The sequence below is a fragment of the Watersipora subatra genome, chromosome 11 (assembly GCF_963576615.1).
Source record: "Watersipora subatra chromosome 11, tzWatSuba1.1, whole genome shotgun sequence".
Taxonomy (NCBI): Eukaryota; Metazoa; Bryozoa; class Gymnolaemata; order Cheilostomatida; family Watersiporidae; genus Watersipora; species Watersipora subatra.
This window is the reverse complement of record NC_088718.1, coordinates 33,006,310-33,026,242: the sequence shown is the minus strand read 5'-3', so window position 1 is coordinate 33,026,242 and position 19,933 is coordinate 33,006,310. Positions and strand designations below refer to the sequence as shown.

The following is a 19,933-nucleotide window of genomic DNA, read 5'->3' as shown; positions in this document are numbered from 1 at the left end:
TATAAAATGAATAATTATATATTCATATAAAACTTTAGAATTTAAAATTTCAAAATGTACTTACCAATGTACACATTGTGCTAATCCATCATATACATGTCCACATGTACAGAAAAGTAGTCCGTGTGTACAATATTCCCATGGTGTAGCCCAAATTTGAACACAACTATCTGTACATTTCCCTTCTGACATTTTACCCTTCTCAGAATTCTGTTAGCTTATGAAGAGTGTTATGATAATAATGATTCGTTCTCAATTGCTTTATACAGTTGAGCATCTGTAAAACGCTTGAGTGAGTTTAATGAAAATTTATAAATAGATTACAAAACATTTCTCTATGCTTACAATTTCGCGAAAATGAATTTCGCGAAATTACACATATATATTATATAGTCAACTTTCGCGAAATTGGATTTCGCGAAAGTTGACTATATAATATATGATGTGAAATTTCGCGAAATTGAATTTCGCGAAAAGTGAATTTCGCGAAATTGGATTTCGCGAAATTTCACATCATATATATTATATAGTCAACTTTCGCGAAATCGAATTTCGCGAAATTGAATTTCGCGAAATTTCACATCATATATATTATATAGTCAACTTTCGCGAAATTGAATTTCGCGAAAGTGAATTTCGCGAAATTGGATTTCGCGAAATTTCACATCATATATATTATATAGTCAACTTTCGCGAAATTGAATTTCGCGAAAGTGAATTTCGCGAAATTGGATTTCGCGAAATTTCACATCATATATATTATATAGTCAACTTTCGCGAAATTGAATTTCGCGAAATTGGATTTCGCGAAATTTCACATCATATATATTATATAGTCAACTTTCGCGAAATTCAATTTCGCGAAAGTGACTTTCGCGAAATTGGATTTCGCGAAATTTCACATCATATATATTATATAGTCAACTTTCGCGAAATTCAATTTCGCGAAAATCTGTTTGCTATTTTCGCCTCATTAATTCCTTTGGACACACCCATCATTCTTCAATTCACTATATAAGCATTGCATGATCTGATGGAATATTCTGCCTCATTAACCATCTCTTGATGCCTACTTATATTTGAGAATTTGGGTCGATCGAGCGTTGATACCATAAGGCTTGTATGCTTCAGCTAGAATTCTGTTAGTCGGCTACTCGCGATTAAGTTCGTTGAGTGTCGCTGTTTTCAGGGGTTGTTGTGTGGACAAGCGCCTTGGCATTCGACCTGATTGTTTTCCTAGGTTTACCTATGGAATTCTCCTGTTTGGTTTGGCTTAACCATTCCATAACAGTCTCTCGACCAGTAAATAGATGAAGATGATGAACTAGTAAAGAGGCATACATGGATTAATATGTGGATTATTTTGAGGATAACTCCAACTCAGCGTGAGTATATCAATATATAAAACTTATATCAAAAAAGTAAATAACATTCGGTTGTATTTTTTACCAAGTTTATTTCGATATAAAGTATATATGTATATTCAATTGTAAAATATAGAAAAAAAATTTTATGTCAGTTCTTCTAGTAATTTAACAATTTGGGAAGTTCCTTGAATATGTACATTGTCAATACCTTCATTTTCTTCGTTATTAAGACTTTTACTAATTTTTCCATTCCAATCATATCTATCTAGTATAGTTTTTCGAACTACATGATCTCGTGTATCTTTTTCAGAAATTTTTAGCATAACTGTTAGAAAATCTTCTATTGAACATCCTCTGCTCCAAAATATTGCAAAGAGAAGACAGTAATCTCCACATGTTGTTGAAAGAAAACCTTGGAGTAGAACATCATTCCATTTAATTAACTTTATTCCAGAAAGTTTTAAGATTTGAGCGACATCTGGATATGTTGAAGGATCTCGTCCTGTTGAATCGAAATAATTAATTTCGGATTTTGTTCGAATAACTCCTATCCAGTGTTCTCCTGGTTGATAAGAATAGTGTGTGTTAAAAATATATATTCCTTCATTCGATAAAAATTGTTCTATAAATTCATTTCTTGCACAGACAGCAAAAAAATGATTATTAGTCATGTGATCTTGGGAAAGAACATCGAAAATATTTGCTGTATTCATCCTTAGAATATGCTTCCACCACTGAGTCGAACGCTAAAGTCAGAAGCGATTTCCATCATTCCATCTTTTTGTATATATGTATTAAGATAGACATTTTCTGGTGTTGCAACCCGAAAACCGATATCGATTGTTAGTGCAACATGTCTCATTAAATGAAATCCTTCGGATGAGAGATCTCCTGTCAAATCGAAAGCGTATATTGCAAGTCCAGTTTCATATTCACTCAGTCCAATTCCACTTCTTTCAGAAGAAAGATCTTTTCCCATTGCATTTAGAAGTTGTACATATGGTCGAGTATACATTCTATTTACAAAATTTGGAGTATATCGTTTTCCAAAAGGTAGTCCATCAATTTGTAGTTCTACATGACTCACATCGTAATGACCAAATTTGAAAGGATTACGATTGTATGATCCATTTTCTCCATCGTGTGATGAAAGTGAAACAAGTATTAAATTTGGTCTAAGTGTGTTATCAGCAATTTTTATTTGAGTATGGGTTAATCCAGTATTCACATTATAAGATCTGGTGTATACCCGAGAAAGAGGATACTTTGCATTAACACCATTAAGTAGTTTTTCGTTATGTAAAAGCTGAATTGTTTGGTTGATTTTTAATTTTCGAAGATGAAGTATACATTTCGTCAACTTTACTTTTCCCCCTCCTCCAGGAGTAGCTGTTGCTGCCATCAAACAATAACTTGGTTTACTTCGGTCTAGTTCTAATTTACAATTCAATCCTGGAATGAGATATCTTTCCTGTTGAAAAATGCTAAGATGGAGTCGTCCAAAAAACTCAAATGTGTTTGAACCTCTAATAAGATTCTTTCTTGCTGTAGTCGCACTATTATCGAATTCCGCACCATCTTTTGCAAGATTATCATCTTGAAACCATCCTTCTGCTTTTAATTGATATTGTTTTGCTTCTCTGCTATTATTGAGAAGGGTTTCTATGAACGATCTCATAGGATAATCACTTGAATGTTCAACAACAGATCCATTAATTTTGAATGTTGCTGTTTTGCTTAGCGAATGAAAAAACGCATCCCCTGGTACAACATTTACATTAGCAGCAGTATTGTCTAAATTGGAACCATCGTCCTTGACTACTTTTCCTTCAATTTGCAAATATGAATTACTTAAATCGATATAGTGATCTACATCTCCAGGTATTTCAATTTCAATTGGCCCATATTCACTGAGACGTGACGGAGCTAATTCACTATAATATCCGTGCTCCACCGAACTATGTGTGCCTGGAACATCAAATATACCCAAACTTTCGTTTATCGTAAAAGGAGAACCCGATATTTTTAAACCTGTTGAACCAATCTCTCCAGAACTCATCTTTCACTATTGATGTATGTCAATGAAATGAACTAAAAAATATTGAGATAATAATATATAAAGCATTTTCAAATTTTAAAAAATATTTGGAGTGGCTTTTCTCCGTCGCTTTGCAGGTTTGCTATGGTTATTTAATTTTCTTTTCCCAGGTTTTCTAACTCTTGGAATTACTACTTCATCTGTTTCTTCTTCTTCTTCTTTTGGTCTCTCTACCATGTTATTAAGATAATTGGATGCAGCATCTAACCCTTTTTTCCCTAATGAGATAGCCGTTTTTTTTGCTAGAGGCGCAACAGCTTTTGCTAATTTTTTAAATATTCCTGATAGTCGTCCATTTCCCATCACTCTCTCTCCTTTATATGGTGTCAATCCGCCATTTCCTGATTGATTAGACGTGTAATATTGAATGTAAAAGTTTTTTGAGTCTTCTGGAGTATATGGAATTAATATGGAATTCATTGTTTCTTTCTGAAATGAACCGTTAGTATAACCTTCCCTCCATCAAATGGTACTTTTTCTCCATCATCACTTGTTATAAGGGTCTCTATCACATCAGTAGAAATTTTATCCACTTCAACGTAATGCGCTTGACTGAATTCTGTATAAACTCGAGAGAACTTCTTTCCACTTACTGGGACAACTCGTAGCAATCGTACATTTGCATCTCCAACGAGTCTGTTACTTACAATTGATGAATATACGTATAATGATGTAAATCCATAGTTGATATCCGGAGATGTGATGTTTCCGTGTTTTCCCACATTATAAGTTATCTTCGGATCTAATCCTAAGATATTTGCGAAATCTTGTGAAAACGAAACCTGAACACTCGAATCTCTTACATACAACATAGATTTGTTGGATATTTTGTCATATTCGAATTCTATAGTTGGATGGAGATTGAAGGGTTTTAGAACATAATGAGTTCGTTGAATTACTTCATCTATATCTTCGTATCTTCCATTTCCAATTTTTATGTCGAAACGACGAAATCTCCCATTAAGTTCCGCTTTTGTGATGCTTATTATTCCTTCGACTACATTTGGCCAATTATTTAAAAACGATATATCTTTTAGAGCAACTTCCCATTGTCCTTCTGTAAAATCTACATATCTGGCTAGTCTAACTGTAAAGTTTGAATTAGTATTTTTAGGAAAGTCACTAAAACTAGCATCAGAAGGAAGAGTTACGAACTCCGACATTTTCAATTCTTTCAATGAAGTTCAATTCCTTATCATCCTCTTTTATTTAACAAAATCTCTTTCATTGACCCAGCTATTGAATGAATCAGGATATCCCATCCATTTAACGAGTATTTCCTTTGTTCTTCCTCGTTTCCGAGATTTGAGAATTTTCTCAATTCGAAAAAATGCTGGTTTTTTTACTTTCTGTAGTTCATCTTCATAAAAAGTTCCATCAACCGGTTCGTTTGCTAAATCACGTAATTTATAGATAATCGGTCTTTCAAAATCAAGCACTTCTGTAATTTGAAAAACTTCAACTGTCCAATTTATTGTGAAACCTCTTTCGAAAACTGTTCTAGCTTTACTAATACGAACGTAATCATCAATATTGAATTTGGGAGTACTGTCAGAACTATATTCTCCATTTTCATAAATCCTATTCCAGATTCTTTCTTGATTTTCATAATTTACATCATTCGGTTTTATTCCTAATGTTGTGTGAATAGTATTGTTATATGCTTTTACCATTTGTGGTAAAACATCAATATATCTACGATCATCCGAATATGTCATGAATCTATACATCTTCACCCGTAATGTTTTGTTGAATCGTTCTATGATGGAAGCTTTAATTGTCTCATTCTCAGATGTAAACCATTTTACTTTATTTTCTTTCAAAACTTTTTTGACATCTCGATTATTAAACTCTTTTCCTTTGTCTGTTTGAAAAGCTCTATAATTAGTTCCATCCAATACTTTTTTTAAGGCTTTTGCTACCAATATACCTGATTTGTTAACACGAGGCTCTACCCATGCTTTTCTTGAAAAAACATCAATCATTGTAAGTAAAAATGTAATTCCATCATTTTCAGCTCGATGAGATCTAACATCCATTAAATCAGCCTGTAATTGTTCACCAACTCCTGCAACAATTGTAGGTCTTCTTCTAAATTTCGTTTTTATTTGTTTGTGTAACGTATAAGCATCTTCACCACTTAACCAATCTCTAACTTCTTGTTCGCTTTCTTTTCTCCGAAGTGCTTCATTCAGTTTTCGTGCTCCACCTAATGAAGATGGTAGATCCGGGGTATAATAGAATTCATTTAGTAAGTCGTCCATTTTCCTCTTGTTCCTACATAAGGTTTTCGTGAAGACGATCTATTCGAATTGGATTTTGCTTTATTTGATAAATTCGAGTTCGACTCCTTGATAATTTTTTCAAATAAGTTATATTGTTTCTCAAATGAACTTGGAGAAAAGGGAGAAGATACAATTGAACTATCTTTAACTCGAATCTTTCTTTCAAGAAGATTTCGTAAGTTCTCAGGTTTAATCTCTCCTGTAGATCCTGTTATTTTTCCGGTTAAAGAATCATAATTTCCAGACTTTTTCAATTTTTCCAGAAGATTTTTCGCTTTAGTTCGATCCTGAATCGAACCGAAGTCTTCAACTATTGAAGAAATGGAATAAGATCTACAAGAATTTGACGATGGTTCTTCTTCGTTTAACTTCGGTGGTAATAATGTGTCTTCTTTTTTTGGCGATTCTTTTAAAACTGTAGAGTCTTGAGACGAATTATCTTCGGGTAATTCAGGTGTATCTTTCTTTAGAGTTTCTTTTGAATTTTGTGGAGCTGAAGGTGTTTGTGACATCATTGAAATCGGATTTCGAATAGTCGGAGACTGTTGAATTGGATAACTCCGAATTGAATTCATTTCATCTAAAAAATTTTGAAGTTCAGCTGCATACAAATTAACTTTGTTATAGTCTGAAATAGTGTTATCGTTATTAATTTGACGCATTCTATCTCTGGTCTTCTTAACCTTACTTACTCTTGGATTTTCTAATGGATTAAAACGAAGTGACGAACTATAGCCATCATTGATAATTTTTGAATCCTGTTGACTTTTAAATTGGTTCCTTTTGTACTCGTCTTCAGAAACCAAAAAAAATTTTTTTGTATACTTAGGAAAGCTCATCTTCCTGCTGAATGATTAATACAAGTTGAGGGATGGCTTTATAATCCGTTTCAATAATCCTTTTCCGTTTTGCAGAATCTTTCGTTTATATTTAAGAGGTTTGTTTTCATCGATAATATTCATCAACTCCTTTTTATGTTGACTCAGAGAATGGTATTGATTTTTCGTTAAAGGTACATTCCCATATATAATATTTTTAACAATTTCAAGTAATGTTCTAATTACTTCTTCTTTCATATGAGGTAAAGCAGAACTTGCAAGTTCATCGGTAAGACTGTTCAGTATTTGCAGAATTACTCTGTTTTTTTTCATTCTCTTAAAAAGTGGAGAATTATCCATGATAACTTAATTATTTTCTTCTTCGTGTTTTAAACAATCCTCCGAGCAATGGTTCAACTAATCCTGGGAGTATAGCACCCGCGATCGGACCTAGTAAAGCCGATAAAAACCCTCCTTTTTGCAAAAGTTGTTTCTTTTCCAAATTCGATGTTCTAGGACTAATCAGTCGAGCGATGTTTTTACTTTGTCGACTCAAAGCTTTATACTGAGCATCAGTTAGTCGTTCTTTTCTTTTAATGAGTAATTTCACACAATCAATAATTGCTAAAATTAAATGCGTTTTAGCATTTTTAATAATCGATTGTTGAGAAGAAATAGAATCTCCAACTAGAGATAATAAAGTTAGTAAATTTCATTGAATTCTTTTTGTTTCAGCCATATCTATGTGATAATTTTAGTGATGTTATAGTAATCACTCAGAGGAAGATACAGAAGTAGTATGGTGAATATTTAAAGAGAACTTGGAATATATACTTGTTTTATTTAATTATGGAATACAAATCAAAATCGTTTGCTTAATTAGGCTTATAAATAATCATAGGCGTAGAGTCAACAGGAGGGAAATTTCCCATAATTCTCATTGTATCATCGGTTTCTTGTCGGAGGTCCAGTCTCATGAAGGAATATGGTGAAGATGTTGCATCTCGGTAGGATTCCTGAAAATATTTAACTTGTCCAGGAAAAACTTGTTTTCCTAAAAATGTGATTGATGTAGAATCCCTGGGGTTTTTTCCTATAAAAAAATAGTGACTATTCAGCGAAATTGTTCTAAGTTTACCAAAGAATAAGTTTTGTGTAATAGTAAAAATACTAATATTTAGATGGTGACTTTCTCGAGTATACAAATTGTTAGCCATCTTGATATTTGATGATAATTCCTCCATTAGATCATCAATGATCATCCATCTATTTTCTCCATCTTTGGGAAAAGTACTCGGATCTTTCAATCCTTCATGAAATTCCACTCCTTTCATATCCTCAAAAGCTTCCTGCCATATTCCATAGCAATATATAATTTCGATTGGAGGAGGAGTAGATATTAATTGAGATTGTTCAATCAACCGTTTAACGAGTTGAGTTTTTCCTGATCCTGTTGGTCCTGTTATCATAGATGTGAAAGGAGAATGTAACCTCACATCAATTGATTGTAGTCCGTCTTTCTCCATGTTTTGATAATTACTAACATTTGAAGTTTTCATTTAAACTAATTATAATGATGAGGAGATGTTTCAAAAATCATACTTTCATTATTCACAAGATTTTGAAAAAATACTTCTACATAGTTCACAGTAGCATTCATCTTTTCTCCTGTAATCCGAATAAAAAAATATTCAATCAAAGATGAAGCTACAGTTATTGCAAGTAATATTAAAACCACTCCAAAAAATTGAAGCAAACTTTGTCGAAGCGGTTTTGATGTAGATTTAGTGATGTTATCAAAATGATTATGTAATAATACAGCCTCTTCAACTAATCCATCTGTTTCATCTTTTTCTTCTTCACAAGAATTGTAAACTTTAGAATTATCCTTATGAATAGTTTCCATAATTTTATATTCCTTCTAGTTGAACTTCTCAATGATATAATGTTCATATATATAAAACTCTTAACTTATAAATAGTGAATGGACAGTTAATCGATTCCACGAATAGACACGCCCGAACTCGTCCAACATCAGCGTTCATTCAACCGAAACGACATAACAACGTTCACCCCACCGGTCGCCAACCCGACCCCAACCATTCGACGTTTGATCGCTCAACTCGTCGACGTCGTCGTCGCCGACGTCGACGAAACCCCAAACCCGTCGCATCGAAACGCGAAACCGTCGCCCCTCCTCACGTCATCCTTCCCGCGATTCCTCTCGAGACCGGCACCGCATCCTTCCCACAATTCCTCTCAAACTTCATAACCTTAGCTCCCAACACTCACACACCTACCCCCCCCCCCAAACTTTCCATCAGACAACACCATTCTCCGAGGTTCTCGGGCTAAAATGTACCCAAAATCCAACTTTAAGTGCAAAGGTGTGTAGATCTGCTCTCACTATACTACTTCTGTGTTTAGTAAGCTAAATTCAATGTCTATGAAATACATCTGTCTCGAAGGTAAGAACTCCTTACAGTACAAACTGCATGTAGTACATTGTAATGTCACATTTTATTGCAGATCATAACCACTTAAGTTACTTTGGGTAGCTATAGTTACTAAGGTTAACATATTATTTTGTTACTAATTTTTAACATTTACATTACTTATATAAAACTTTGATGAGTTTTACCAGGGGGTGTTTGCATTAGATAATTACCACGTGTTTCTTTACCACTCTGTGTGATATTTCCACCTTAGGATGGCAACACAGAACCAAATTAAAATCGTATAGTTGTAATCATTTTTCATTGTAATCGTAGCAAAACAGACATTACTTAGCCATCACTTACTAATTATTTCACATTTAGATTTAAACACCTTTACAGCTCTTTTAATTTTTTCTTAATTTATTTCAACAAAACTCTTTTTCATTATATGAAATTTAAAAGTTATAGTGGTTTGAAGAAGTTTGAAATCCTTTTTCGTTGCTTTATTGTTTCTCCTAATTTATTTCAACTACACAAAAAACTTCTTATGATATCAAGTTTGAAAGTTAGAATGGTAACTGTTATTATACATTAAATGAAAATGAATTTTCTGCATAAAGACTTTTTTATCACCAGAGCAATGATGGACATTCACCTAGTACATCTACATCTACATATATACAGTCAAACATGGATAACTCGCCCTCGGATAGCTCGAACACATGGTTAACCCGAAAGGCTTCTTTAGTCCATTCCCTCGTAATGATAAATTGCTTTAGATAACTCGACCTCAACTCTGTTAACTTGAACAGTTTTTTGCCCAACGGCTACCGAGACGGTTGTTATCGCTTTAGAAAATCACTTTATTACAAGTCATAAAGGTAAACCTCAACTTTTCGTAACTCATAGGCGTCGTTATTACCACCATCGGCAAAATATTTTTGTCAATGACTTTTTCTAAAGGTTTGGTGAAATTTCATTTTTACCATTTTACGATCGCCTTTCGGAAGCATGGAAAAGTGAGGTGACCTTCGCATGAACTTCAAGAAAAATCGGCAAAATTGATCTTGGTTAAAACGCTCAAAAGAAAAAAATATCTTTTCTTCTGAGCATTTCAACAACGATCAAGTTTTGCCAGTTTTAATCTAAAAAAACGTCCTGGCAATAACATCACCTCAAACAACAAACCAATCTCAAGTGATAAAAAAATCTCCTATACTTTTTGATAAAAAAGTTTTAAACTTTACATTGGAAGCATTTAATTTGAAACAAGCCATTTATGCTTTTGATTTATATTACAATTTGTATAGGTACGTGTATCTACTAATAAATAAATAAATACATGGACCTGTGACAGTGCTCTGATAGCTCGAACACTTTCGTTTGGTCCCATGAAGTTTGAGTTATCCATGTTTGACTGTATATATTTTTCAAAGTATGTCGTCGTTTGTCGGTTTTCCGGCTATAGATCTTAAAATCTTGGAATAAATATTCCGTACTAAAGTAGATTCGATCTCAGATCCTGCCAATTGTTAGTCTGATGCTTTGCCCACTAGACTACAGAAATCGAATTGCTACCATGCCAATACATGTATAAGTTATTATATGAGAGCAAATACCTAACTGCTTTGCGTATGACGCGGGTCATAGCATAACGTCACGAGAAGCTGTTCGCTCACATTATTAAACTGGCTAATAGCGAACAAGTCTCACTACTTCTCATTGTTTATAATACAAAACACTTTTCTCGTGATATGTAGTTTGAAAGATAGAATGGCAAATGTTGTTATATGTTAAATACAAATCAATTTTTTGTCCAAAGACTCTTCTATTACACAGGCAACCCCGGGTGGCACAACTAGTGTATATATATTTCTCAAAATCCCTCCGGCTGTCATTCCAGCTATAGCTATTATTAGAACAGCGGAGCTAAACAATGCTGATGTAAAGGAGTACGTCAATAGAAGCCTAGCCTTATTAACTAGCTTAGTGGAATTTTCCATTGGAAATATGCCAGGCTAATAGCTTGAAAAGTACAGTCGTTTGACAAAGTTTTAAAACCTTTACAGTTGTTTTCATTTTTCTCTTAATTTCTACTACACAAAAAACTTCTCTCATGATATGTAGTTTTAAAGTAAGAATGGTAAATCTTGTTATATGTTAAATACAAATCAATTTTCTGCCAAAGAATTTTATATTACTTGGGCAATGCCGGGTGGTACAGCTAACATATTTATATTTCCCAGTCTGTAGTCTTTTTTTCGGTGAGTTCAACTATAGCTATTATTAACTATAGCTATTATTTTTTCAACATTTTACATCATAAGCTGTACTTGCTAAGCTTGTACTTGTAGTTGCTATTTTACACCATAAGCTGTACTTATACCCAGGCGTTGCCCGGGTAATAAAAAAGTCTTTGCCCAAAAATTTATTTGTATTTAATATATATAACAACATTTGCCATTCTAACTTTTAAACTAAATATCATGAGAAAAGTGTTTTGTGTAGTTAAAATAATTTGAGAGAAAATAAAAACAACTGTAATAGTTTTTAAACTTTGTCAAACTACTGTAACTTTCAAACTTGATATATTGAGAAAAATGTTTTCTGCCAGTCTAATAATTTATGTGTGTTGAATAAATTAAAAAAAATAAAACAATTGTAAAAGGGATTAGATGTAAATGTAAAATAATTAGCAAGTAATAGCTAAATTAAGTCGGTTTTGCTACAATTACAATAAAAGATGATACAGTAATGATAAAATTAATACAAACTGAGAAAAAAAAATTGTGAATATGTTGAATAATAGCCATTCTGGCATAAAAGTGTGTGGGTATAAAAAGGTTACTGTTTCATCAGAAGCTGTTCATCAATTATTTGAAAACGACGATACTAAAAAATATGACATAATATGGTAGTATTTTGTAGTTGAAATTTTATTATAACAATGCCTGCCAAAAATGGTTGAATAAAAGAATAATATTAATAATAAAGATTGGAAACTAACCAAGTAATAATAACAGTGATAGAAAAATGAATAATATTTAAACTTCAAACACGATACTCAAATTATGTTTAAAAGAATGCAAGTTGAAATAATAACGAAGATGAAACAAACTTTAAAGAACCTATATTATAAATTTCAAAAGTTATAAGAAGTTCATAAATGTAATAAAAGAATGTAAATTTATATATCTACATATATTTCTCAAAGTATGTAAATGTATGTAAATATAAGAGAGTGAGGAATAACTGATACTTGTAATCTTACACAATAAATCTTACAGTAATCTTACAAATGTTTGTTGTAAAATGTGAAATTAATTACAAAAAAATAATTGGTTAGGTTTAAAAGGAAAGATGTGTAAGCTAAAACATCTAGCTGTACAACCCAGCGTTTGCCCGGGTAATAAAAAAGTCTGTGAACAGAAAATTTATTTGTATTTAACATATAACAACATTTGTCATTCTACCTAAAAACAGCTGTAAAGGTTTTCAAACTTTGTCAAACAACTTTTAAACTTCATATCATGAGAAAAATGTTTTGTGCATGTCAAATAAATTAAAAAAATAAAATGACTATACAAGGGTTAGGATGTAAAAGTGAAATAATTAGCAAGTAATAGCTAAATTGAGTCTGTTTTGCTACGATTACAATATAAGATGATCCGGTAATGATACAATTAATACGAACTGAGAAAACAAAATAAAAATTCTGAATATGTTGAATTAATAATAACCATTCTTGTATAGGAGTGTGTGTATAAAAAAGTTACTGTTCCACCAACAGCTATCCATCAAAACTCTGAAAATGACGATACTTGTACGATGATATGTAATGTAAAAATAAAATATTGTAGTGTCTTTGTCTGATTGAAGGTTAGAGAATCTAAATTCTAGAGGCTATTCTTACTCGAGATAATTCAATTGTTCGCGTGAAAAGTATTAACCATTGCGGCGATTTTGCAAGTGAACCTTAAAAAAAGCCGGACGTAGAGGTTCACAAAAACGCAAAAAAGGCACCGTGTTTCATAGAGTTAATAGAATTTAATCGCCAAATTTTAATATCGAGAGAGTCTATTGTTGATATCGTTTTGCCGAAAACAATTTAGCCCTAATACGTCGAGAACAAAAAAGCATCGCGTGTCATGAAGCTCAAAGAAATTCATAGAGTTGTAATTATTACCTCATTTTTGTGTGAAAGCGCAAATCGATGAATAGGTTATGCATAGAGGCTCACTAACCGGAGATTCCTGTTAATGCGCCCTAGCGGTGAAAGAAAAAACCACAGAATAGACGCACCCTTATATAAGCCGCATGGCTCAAACCATCAGAAAAAATTAGTAGCTAATAGTCCAAAAAGTATGGTACTCTATAAGGCGGACAAACATACACACACGCACGCACACACACCAAACACCAAACACACACACGCACGCACGCACGCACACACACACACACAGATTGCCCTTTATATAGTAGATATATATATAATACTGAATGATATATATACTATATATATCCTATATATATACCAGCTGTGCTTTCCGGCGTTGCCCGGGTGTTAAAAATCAGCTTATAAACAACGATAATTAATAAGAGTTGCCTGCCACTTGCTATTAGCCTGGCACATCGTCAATGGAAAATTTGAGTATGCCTATAATGAGAGCTACTAGCTTCTCATGACGTTATGTTATGAGCCTGCGTAGTACGCAAAGCCTCAGGGTACTCGCTCCCATCCCATACAGCGACATATATCAGCTAGCAAACTAACCAATCTCCGTGGCTTAATTGGTACGGCCCCAGACTTGCAAACTGGAAGGTCCGAGATCTAATCTTCTACGGTGCGGATTCTTTGTTCAAAGATTTTAATAGCTATAGTTGGAATGCAGACAGATATACGACATACATACTTTGATATATATATATATATATACTAAATGACACTATACATGAAGTATGTTAGACATTGTAGCTACTTTTGAAGATACTGTAAAAGTACACATACTAAGGATAATAGCAAAATATATGTGTAAGTGTAAGTGTAGATGTATAAGCCAGTGTTACAAACTCAGCAGACATAAAACATATCACTTCCTTCTGCACCGACACAGAACTTACTTGATGCAATAAGTCAGTTCATCTCCATAGTAGTCGTTGGTAGTCCCAGCTATCACCTGAAATAAATACACTGTGACCATGATTATGAGTGTGTATAATTTGTGCTGGCTAACATAGCCTAATTATTATTGCTTTGTTTGGCATGGCCAATATCGAAGTTCAATGACAAACAAGAATTGCTGTCATTATAGCCATGCCACGGAGCCCAAAAAACTTCATTCTACAGATAAGATATTGTCATTTCTTTTATCCAATGCTTTTTTATAGCTCGGATTTACTCTGCAAACAAATACATCGAGTAATATCATGAATGATGCATTGTTAAGCATGACAGGCTAAAGAATATAGATTTATGGAATACTTCTATCATTCTAAGCGATATTATATGTTTGCTATTGCAATGTTTCAAATATCAACAAACTTATTACAGTTACAATTTGATTTGTTTTCATCAAAATTTTCCAATATTAAAAAACAACAGAAGCGAAATACTTCAATTTGAGTGGCTCTAGAAAAATTAAAACAACTTAGTCTTTCACATAATTGCTAGACAGGATATTTACTATAACAAAGGATTGTGTCTCTCCGACCTTCTGTTTTAAGGAATGGTTAGGTGTGCAGCTCACAACACTAGACTTGGTAGACCACCACCACCTGCGCTAATCAACCACCTTCAGGTGTTTCCGTTTAACTGTGCAGATTGTCATTCTCTCTGCTGCATCGGCATACCTGACGATCTCTCTCAGTACACTTTACAATCTCTCACAGCACATCTGACAATCTCTCACAGCACACCTGACCATCTCTCACAACACACCTGATGATCTCTTACAACACACCTGACGATCTATCACAGCACACCCGACAATCTCTCATAACACACCTGACGATCTTTCATGGCACACTAGACTACCAGGGTACTAATACATATAAAAAATTTCAATGTTCAGAAGGCAACTGTGAGTTTTGAACAGTTGTTCGGCAAATCTCTGAAGACTCCTGTAGACTTAGGTAAGTAAGTCTAAGTAAGTCCGCCGTAAGTCCTTCTTATCCGAGTTGGGTTTTAGTTGAAATTCATTGTATAGCTGATTCTCGAATGTTTCCAGCGCCATAACTTAACTATTGGCTGTGTAGGCAAGCTGGGTGGGTTCATGTAGTCTTGTTTTACCAATGCTGAACTGACAGTCGATACAGAAGTTTATATTAAGCATCTAATCTCCTCTTCATTCTGATTACCACTGAGAGTGCTCTACTTTTAAAATGCTATGATTGGTTAATACAGTGAATATTCAAATTAACTCTGGTTGGATTTCTTTTCCTACGGATTTACTTAAAGGTTGACTTGCAACAAAATTTACATTACACTTATTTGGTATCAAAAGATTTACCATGTTTTACTCTGCTGTGTTGTAGGTTCAAAATATGTGTAAATGTGATTACAAACTCTTAAAAACTTAAAAACGGAACAGTTAAAAGAAACGGCCGTAGGTTGGAATCCTTCTCTTTTGATGATGCACTCAACTCGATGTGGCTTTTGTTTTGACACGTGATGTTATCGCGTGAAATGAAAGGCCAATAAAAGGCTCAATATAAAACGTCTCGTAGCACTAGTTTATGACATACACCTCGGGTTCTACCAAAAAAATTTTATCAAATATAGATACTCGCCACTCTACAGTTTCGTTTCAGCTTGGTCTAATCGTCTTGTCTTAATCTGATCATGTGACCCATATTTCTGGCCAAATGATGCGAACAATTTCTGCAGCATTTTTCGACCATCACAGGTGAAAACAGGCTCCTCACAGTTGTGGGAGGATGATATGCACCCCCTCAAGCTATAAGATCAAAAAATAAACTAACTTTTAGGCTAGGTTTAGAGATATCAGTGCTCAAAGTGACAGCATTACAATGATAATGAAACGTACACGCATGGACAACACGGACAATAGATATGGTTTTATTGAATGTGTGAAGTATATTTGTGAAAGTTTTTCGACGAATGAGAGTGCATGAAAGTGTAAACAAAAGCACATCGTGTCCAGCTACATCACATTTGAGCCGTTTTGAGAAGAATTCCAATCTACGGCGTTTTCAGGATGGCTGCAATTAACTGTTCGTTTTTGAGCTTTTAAGAGCTTTTAATCACATTTCCACATATTTGGCACCTACAACACAACAGAGTAAGACATGGTGAATCTTTTGATACCGAAAAACTGTAATGTGAATTTTTTTGCAAGTCAACCTTTAAATAGCATTTAATGAAACCATGTAAATACTTTTAGCATTTGTAGAATTGTACAATTTTTCATCAAATAGAACACCATTCTGCTGCTTACGCCTCAAGTCTTAATGCAAAATTGTTACTACTGCTGATAAAAATATGAATTGCTGCACTGCTGCCATAATAAGTTGAAAAGGTTTGAATTTTCAAGTTTTCCAGCAAATGAATTTCAATTGACCAACAACCACTTTCTTTAGAAAATTGTAGGCTTGAAATTTAACCTGTCTTTAGGGTGAAGCTTTTTTAAGATTTGTCTCCCTTAGTCTATTCACAGTTGATTAACTATTTCTAATCTGAACTGCATTTTTTTCAATATTTCTTAACTTGCTAAAGAGAAAACAACTTTCATATTTTGGCTCGACTGAAAGGCTAAAAATTTGCATAAGGATACAGTTTGTGAAACTGCAATTAGATCAGTAATAGAATTAGTCTTGTAACCTCTCTATATCAACTGAAATGATATAAAGAAATGTATTAGTGTGACTGCAATGTGAAACGTGTGACAGTGCACTGGCTTACAGGGGCTGGTGAGCCAGCCATGTCAGAAAAGACATCGCTGGAATGCATTTAGTGCCGACCAAATTGAGGGGCTTGCCCAGTGTCGAAAAACTGAGAATATTTCTGTCAAGGTTATAATGCAGTTTTCTCTAAAACTGCAAGTGAATTTTTATTTTCAAGAATGAAAGACCAAAAAGAATAGTACAACTAGCGATGCTACCATTTTACAATGGAAAACAAGGTAAGGGAAGTACAACTCCTTATTATATCATGCCAATTCATGGCTACACTTACACTGATACCCAATTTATTGGCAAGTAAAGTTGTATCACAGCTTTGTAGAGTTATATCTCTTGTACCTCTATATAATTTTGGTGATATTATTTGGTGACATAAACTCACCGATATGTCATCGATAGCAGGGTGTTGTGACATGGCTTCCTCTATAGGTCCAGGATAAATAACATCTCCCAGGACTTTGAATCTAATAGCATCTACAGCTCTACCTTTGATGATGAATGTGCCATCCTCGTACATCACTCCCATATCTCTACATACATAAATCAGTGTTAAAATAATTATTATTTTAATAATTACAGCAATGTGCAAAAGTATACCACCGGCTACAATAGTCTAGTACTTCTAGAATATATAAAACTAGTTATAACTTGTCTTAAAAAAGTACAAGAATACATAAACTGTTATGTTGCTAAGCAGTTTAAATGTAAATATTTTTTTTACTAAATTCTATTTTGAGAAATGAGTGCTTAACTTGTCAAAAGTTACTGAATCTGTTCTGCTAAAAAAGAACAAGTTTCAAACATTTAAAACAATTAAAAGGAATTTAGCATAGTGTCTTGAAAGAAAGAATTGCCTCCTGTTAATTTTGCTAATGCTTCAATAATACAGAGTAGGTCTCATCGCATAAAGGTATTACAGTACGTAATTAGGAGCAATAAATTTTAACTTGCAGACAACGCAATGACATTACAAAAAAAGTCTACATTTTAACATCAAAATGATGTATAACTTTATTTTATTTAAATTTAATATACTGGGCTTATTGAGTTTTATAGTTCAAAGTATTAAAATTATAAAAATTATTAGGCCTTATGCTTTTGCACATGGCTGTACTATGGCATGATAGTTATGCCATAGTAGAGTCGGTGAGTGCTCAGAGAATTCGGTAAGTACCCACCTGTAGTATCAATATTCGCCATAAGAATTGTGCAAAGCATTCCTACCCTGTTTTAAGAAATCCATCAGCAGTGAACATATCTTTTGTTCGTTGTTCTTGTTTCCTGTATTCTAGGAATCGGCTGAAAGTTTTCACTTCCACCATACCATCTTTACCGATATCTACCACCTCATCGTTAGAGTCCACAATTCTCAGCTGTCATAAATCCATATTTTCATTCGTTAATATTTCATTACGTCTGTGATATATTTACTATAATATAAAACATAACAAGCACTTAGCTGTTAGTCAATCATTGCATATTGGTTTTAAACAGATATAGATTTCAAGAGCTGGGCTTTTTCGGCTGATAGATTGAGGAAGATAGAATTCAAGGGGGCTACCAGTGAGTATGAAAACAACTCTTCAATCACATGTCATTAGTCAGTGGCAATCAACCAATAAGGATGGTCTATAAAGTTTCCAACTTTGAAATCTCTGAGCAGATAACTCCTAGCATGCCTGCAATATGATGCAAAATCACTTCTTTTATTTAATGTGGTTTCGCTTGCAGATAATCATGAAATTTTTGAAAAGTCAAAAGAGCGTCTTTCACTTATGCTTGCGGGCTTTACATTGCCCAAATTTTTTCAATTGAACAGTGTAAATAATTTTGGTCCTTTAGTCTTCAAATATGCTTGTCTAAGTTTGGTCTGATTTCGCTTGAATGGCTTTTTTTGATTGTTATACTTTGTACTCTAAGGTAAGTTTTGCAAAGGACAAAGATAATATATATTAAGGATTTTGTGTATATACATGTATGTATAATATAATGCAATATACTATACATATGTATTTATATTTTTATATATCTGTATATATATTTCTCAAAGTAGGTTTTATGTGTATTCGTCGTTTTGATTGTCCAGCTATAGCTATTATTTTAGCATTGCGCCCACATGCTACGACTTCTCTGTCTATATACATTTCTCAAAGTTGGTGTGCCCATCCGTATGTGTGTCTCCCTGTCTATAACTATAGCGTGTGCTGATTATTTTACCAGTGCGGCTACGCGTTACGATGCCCTGTTAAGAAATATTTATTGTAAAATTCAATTACTATATCTGGGGTCAAAGCCAATTCTTCTCATGTCGACAAGTATACTGTACATATTCGTGAGAAGAGCCTCGACATTCTCTTTTCTTTCGGTCAGGCAAAGAATGATATCCCATTTTTCGAGCGATCTCAGTATAACATTCTCATTTCCCAATATCGAGAGATAATGCTATTGTCATATTCAAAGTTTTGATGGATATCTTCTGGTGGAACAGTAACCTTTTTTAAACACACCCTTCTATACAATAATTTTTATTATTAATTCAACATATTAAGGATTTTTATTTTGTTTTCCCAGTTCATATTAATTGTATCATTACCAAATCATCTTTTATTGAAATCTTAGCAAAACTGACTTAACTGACTTACTTGCTAATTACTTCACATTTATATCTAAACCCTTATATAGCTGTTTTATTTTTTATAATTTATTTGACCTGCGCAACACATTTTTATCATGATAAAAAGTTTGAAGGTTACAGTTGTTTGACAAAGTCTGAAAACCTTTACAGTTGTTTTTATTTTTTCTCTTAATTTATTTCAATTACGCAAAACACTTTTCTCATGATATGTAGTTTGAAAGTTAGAATGGCAAATTTTGTTATATATTAAATACAAATAAATTTTCTGTCCAAAAACTTTTTTATTATTTGGGCAATGCCGGATTGTGCAGCTAGTACATATATAAATATCTGTTCTTCGACAGATTTAAAACAGGTCAAAGAACTCTATTT

The 19,933-nt window shown here is 33.3% G+C and overlaps 1 protein-coding gene across 2 annotated transcripts in view; it reads right to left on the bottom strand.

Moving 5' to 3' along the window:
- LOC137408748 (putative acyl-CoA synthetase YngI) overlaps nt 1-19,933 on the bottom strand; it is a 54,552-nt gene that overhangs the window by 12,695 nt on the left and 21,924 nt on the right. For both annotated transcript variants that reach the window (XM_068095331.1, XM_068095330.1), the window contains exons 10-12: nt 18,151-18,299; nt 17,309-17,456; nt 14,128-14,183 (exon numbers count right to left, since the gene is read on the bottom strand). In XM_068095331.1, the coding sequence (XP_067951432.1) occupies nt 14,128-14,183; nt 17,309-17,456; nt 18,151-18,299 (353 nt within the window). The remainder of the gene's footprint in view (nt 1-14,127; nt 14,184-17,308; nt 17,457-18,150; nt 18,300-19,933) is intronic.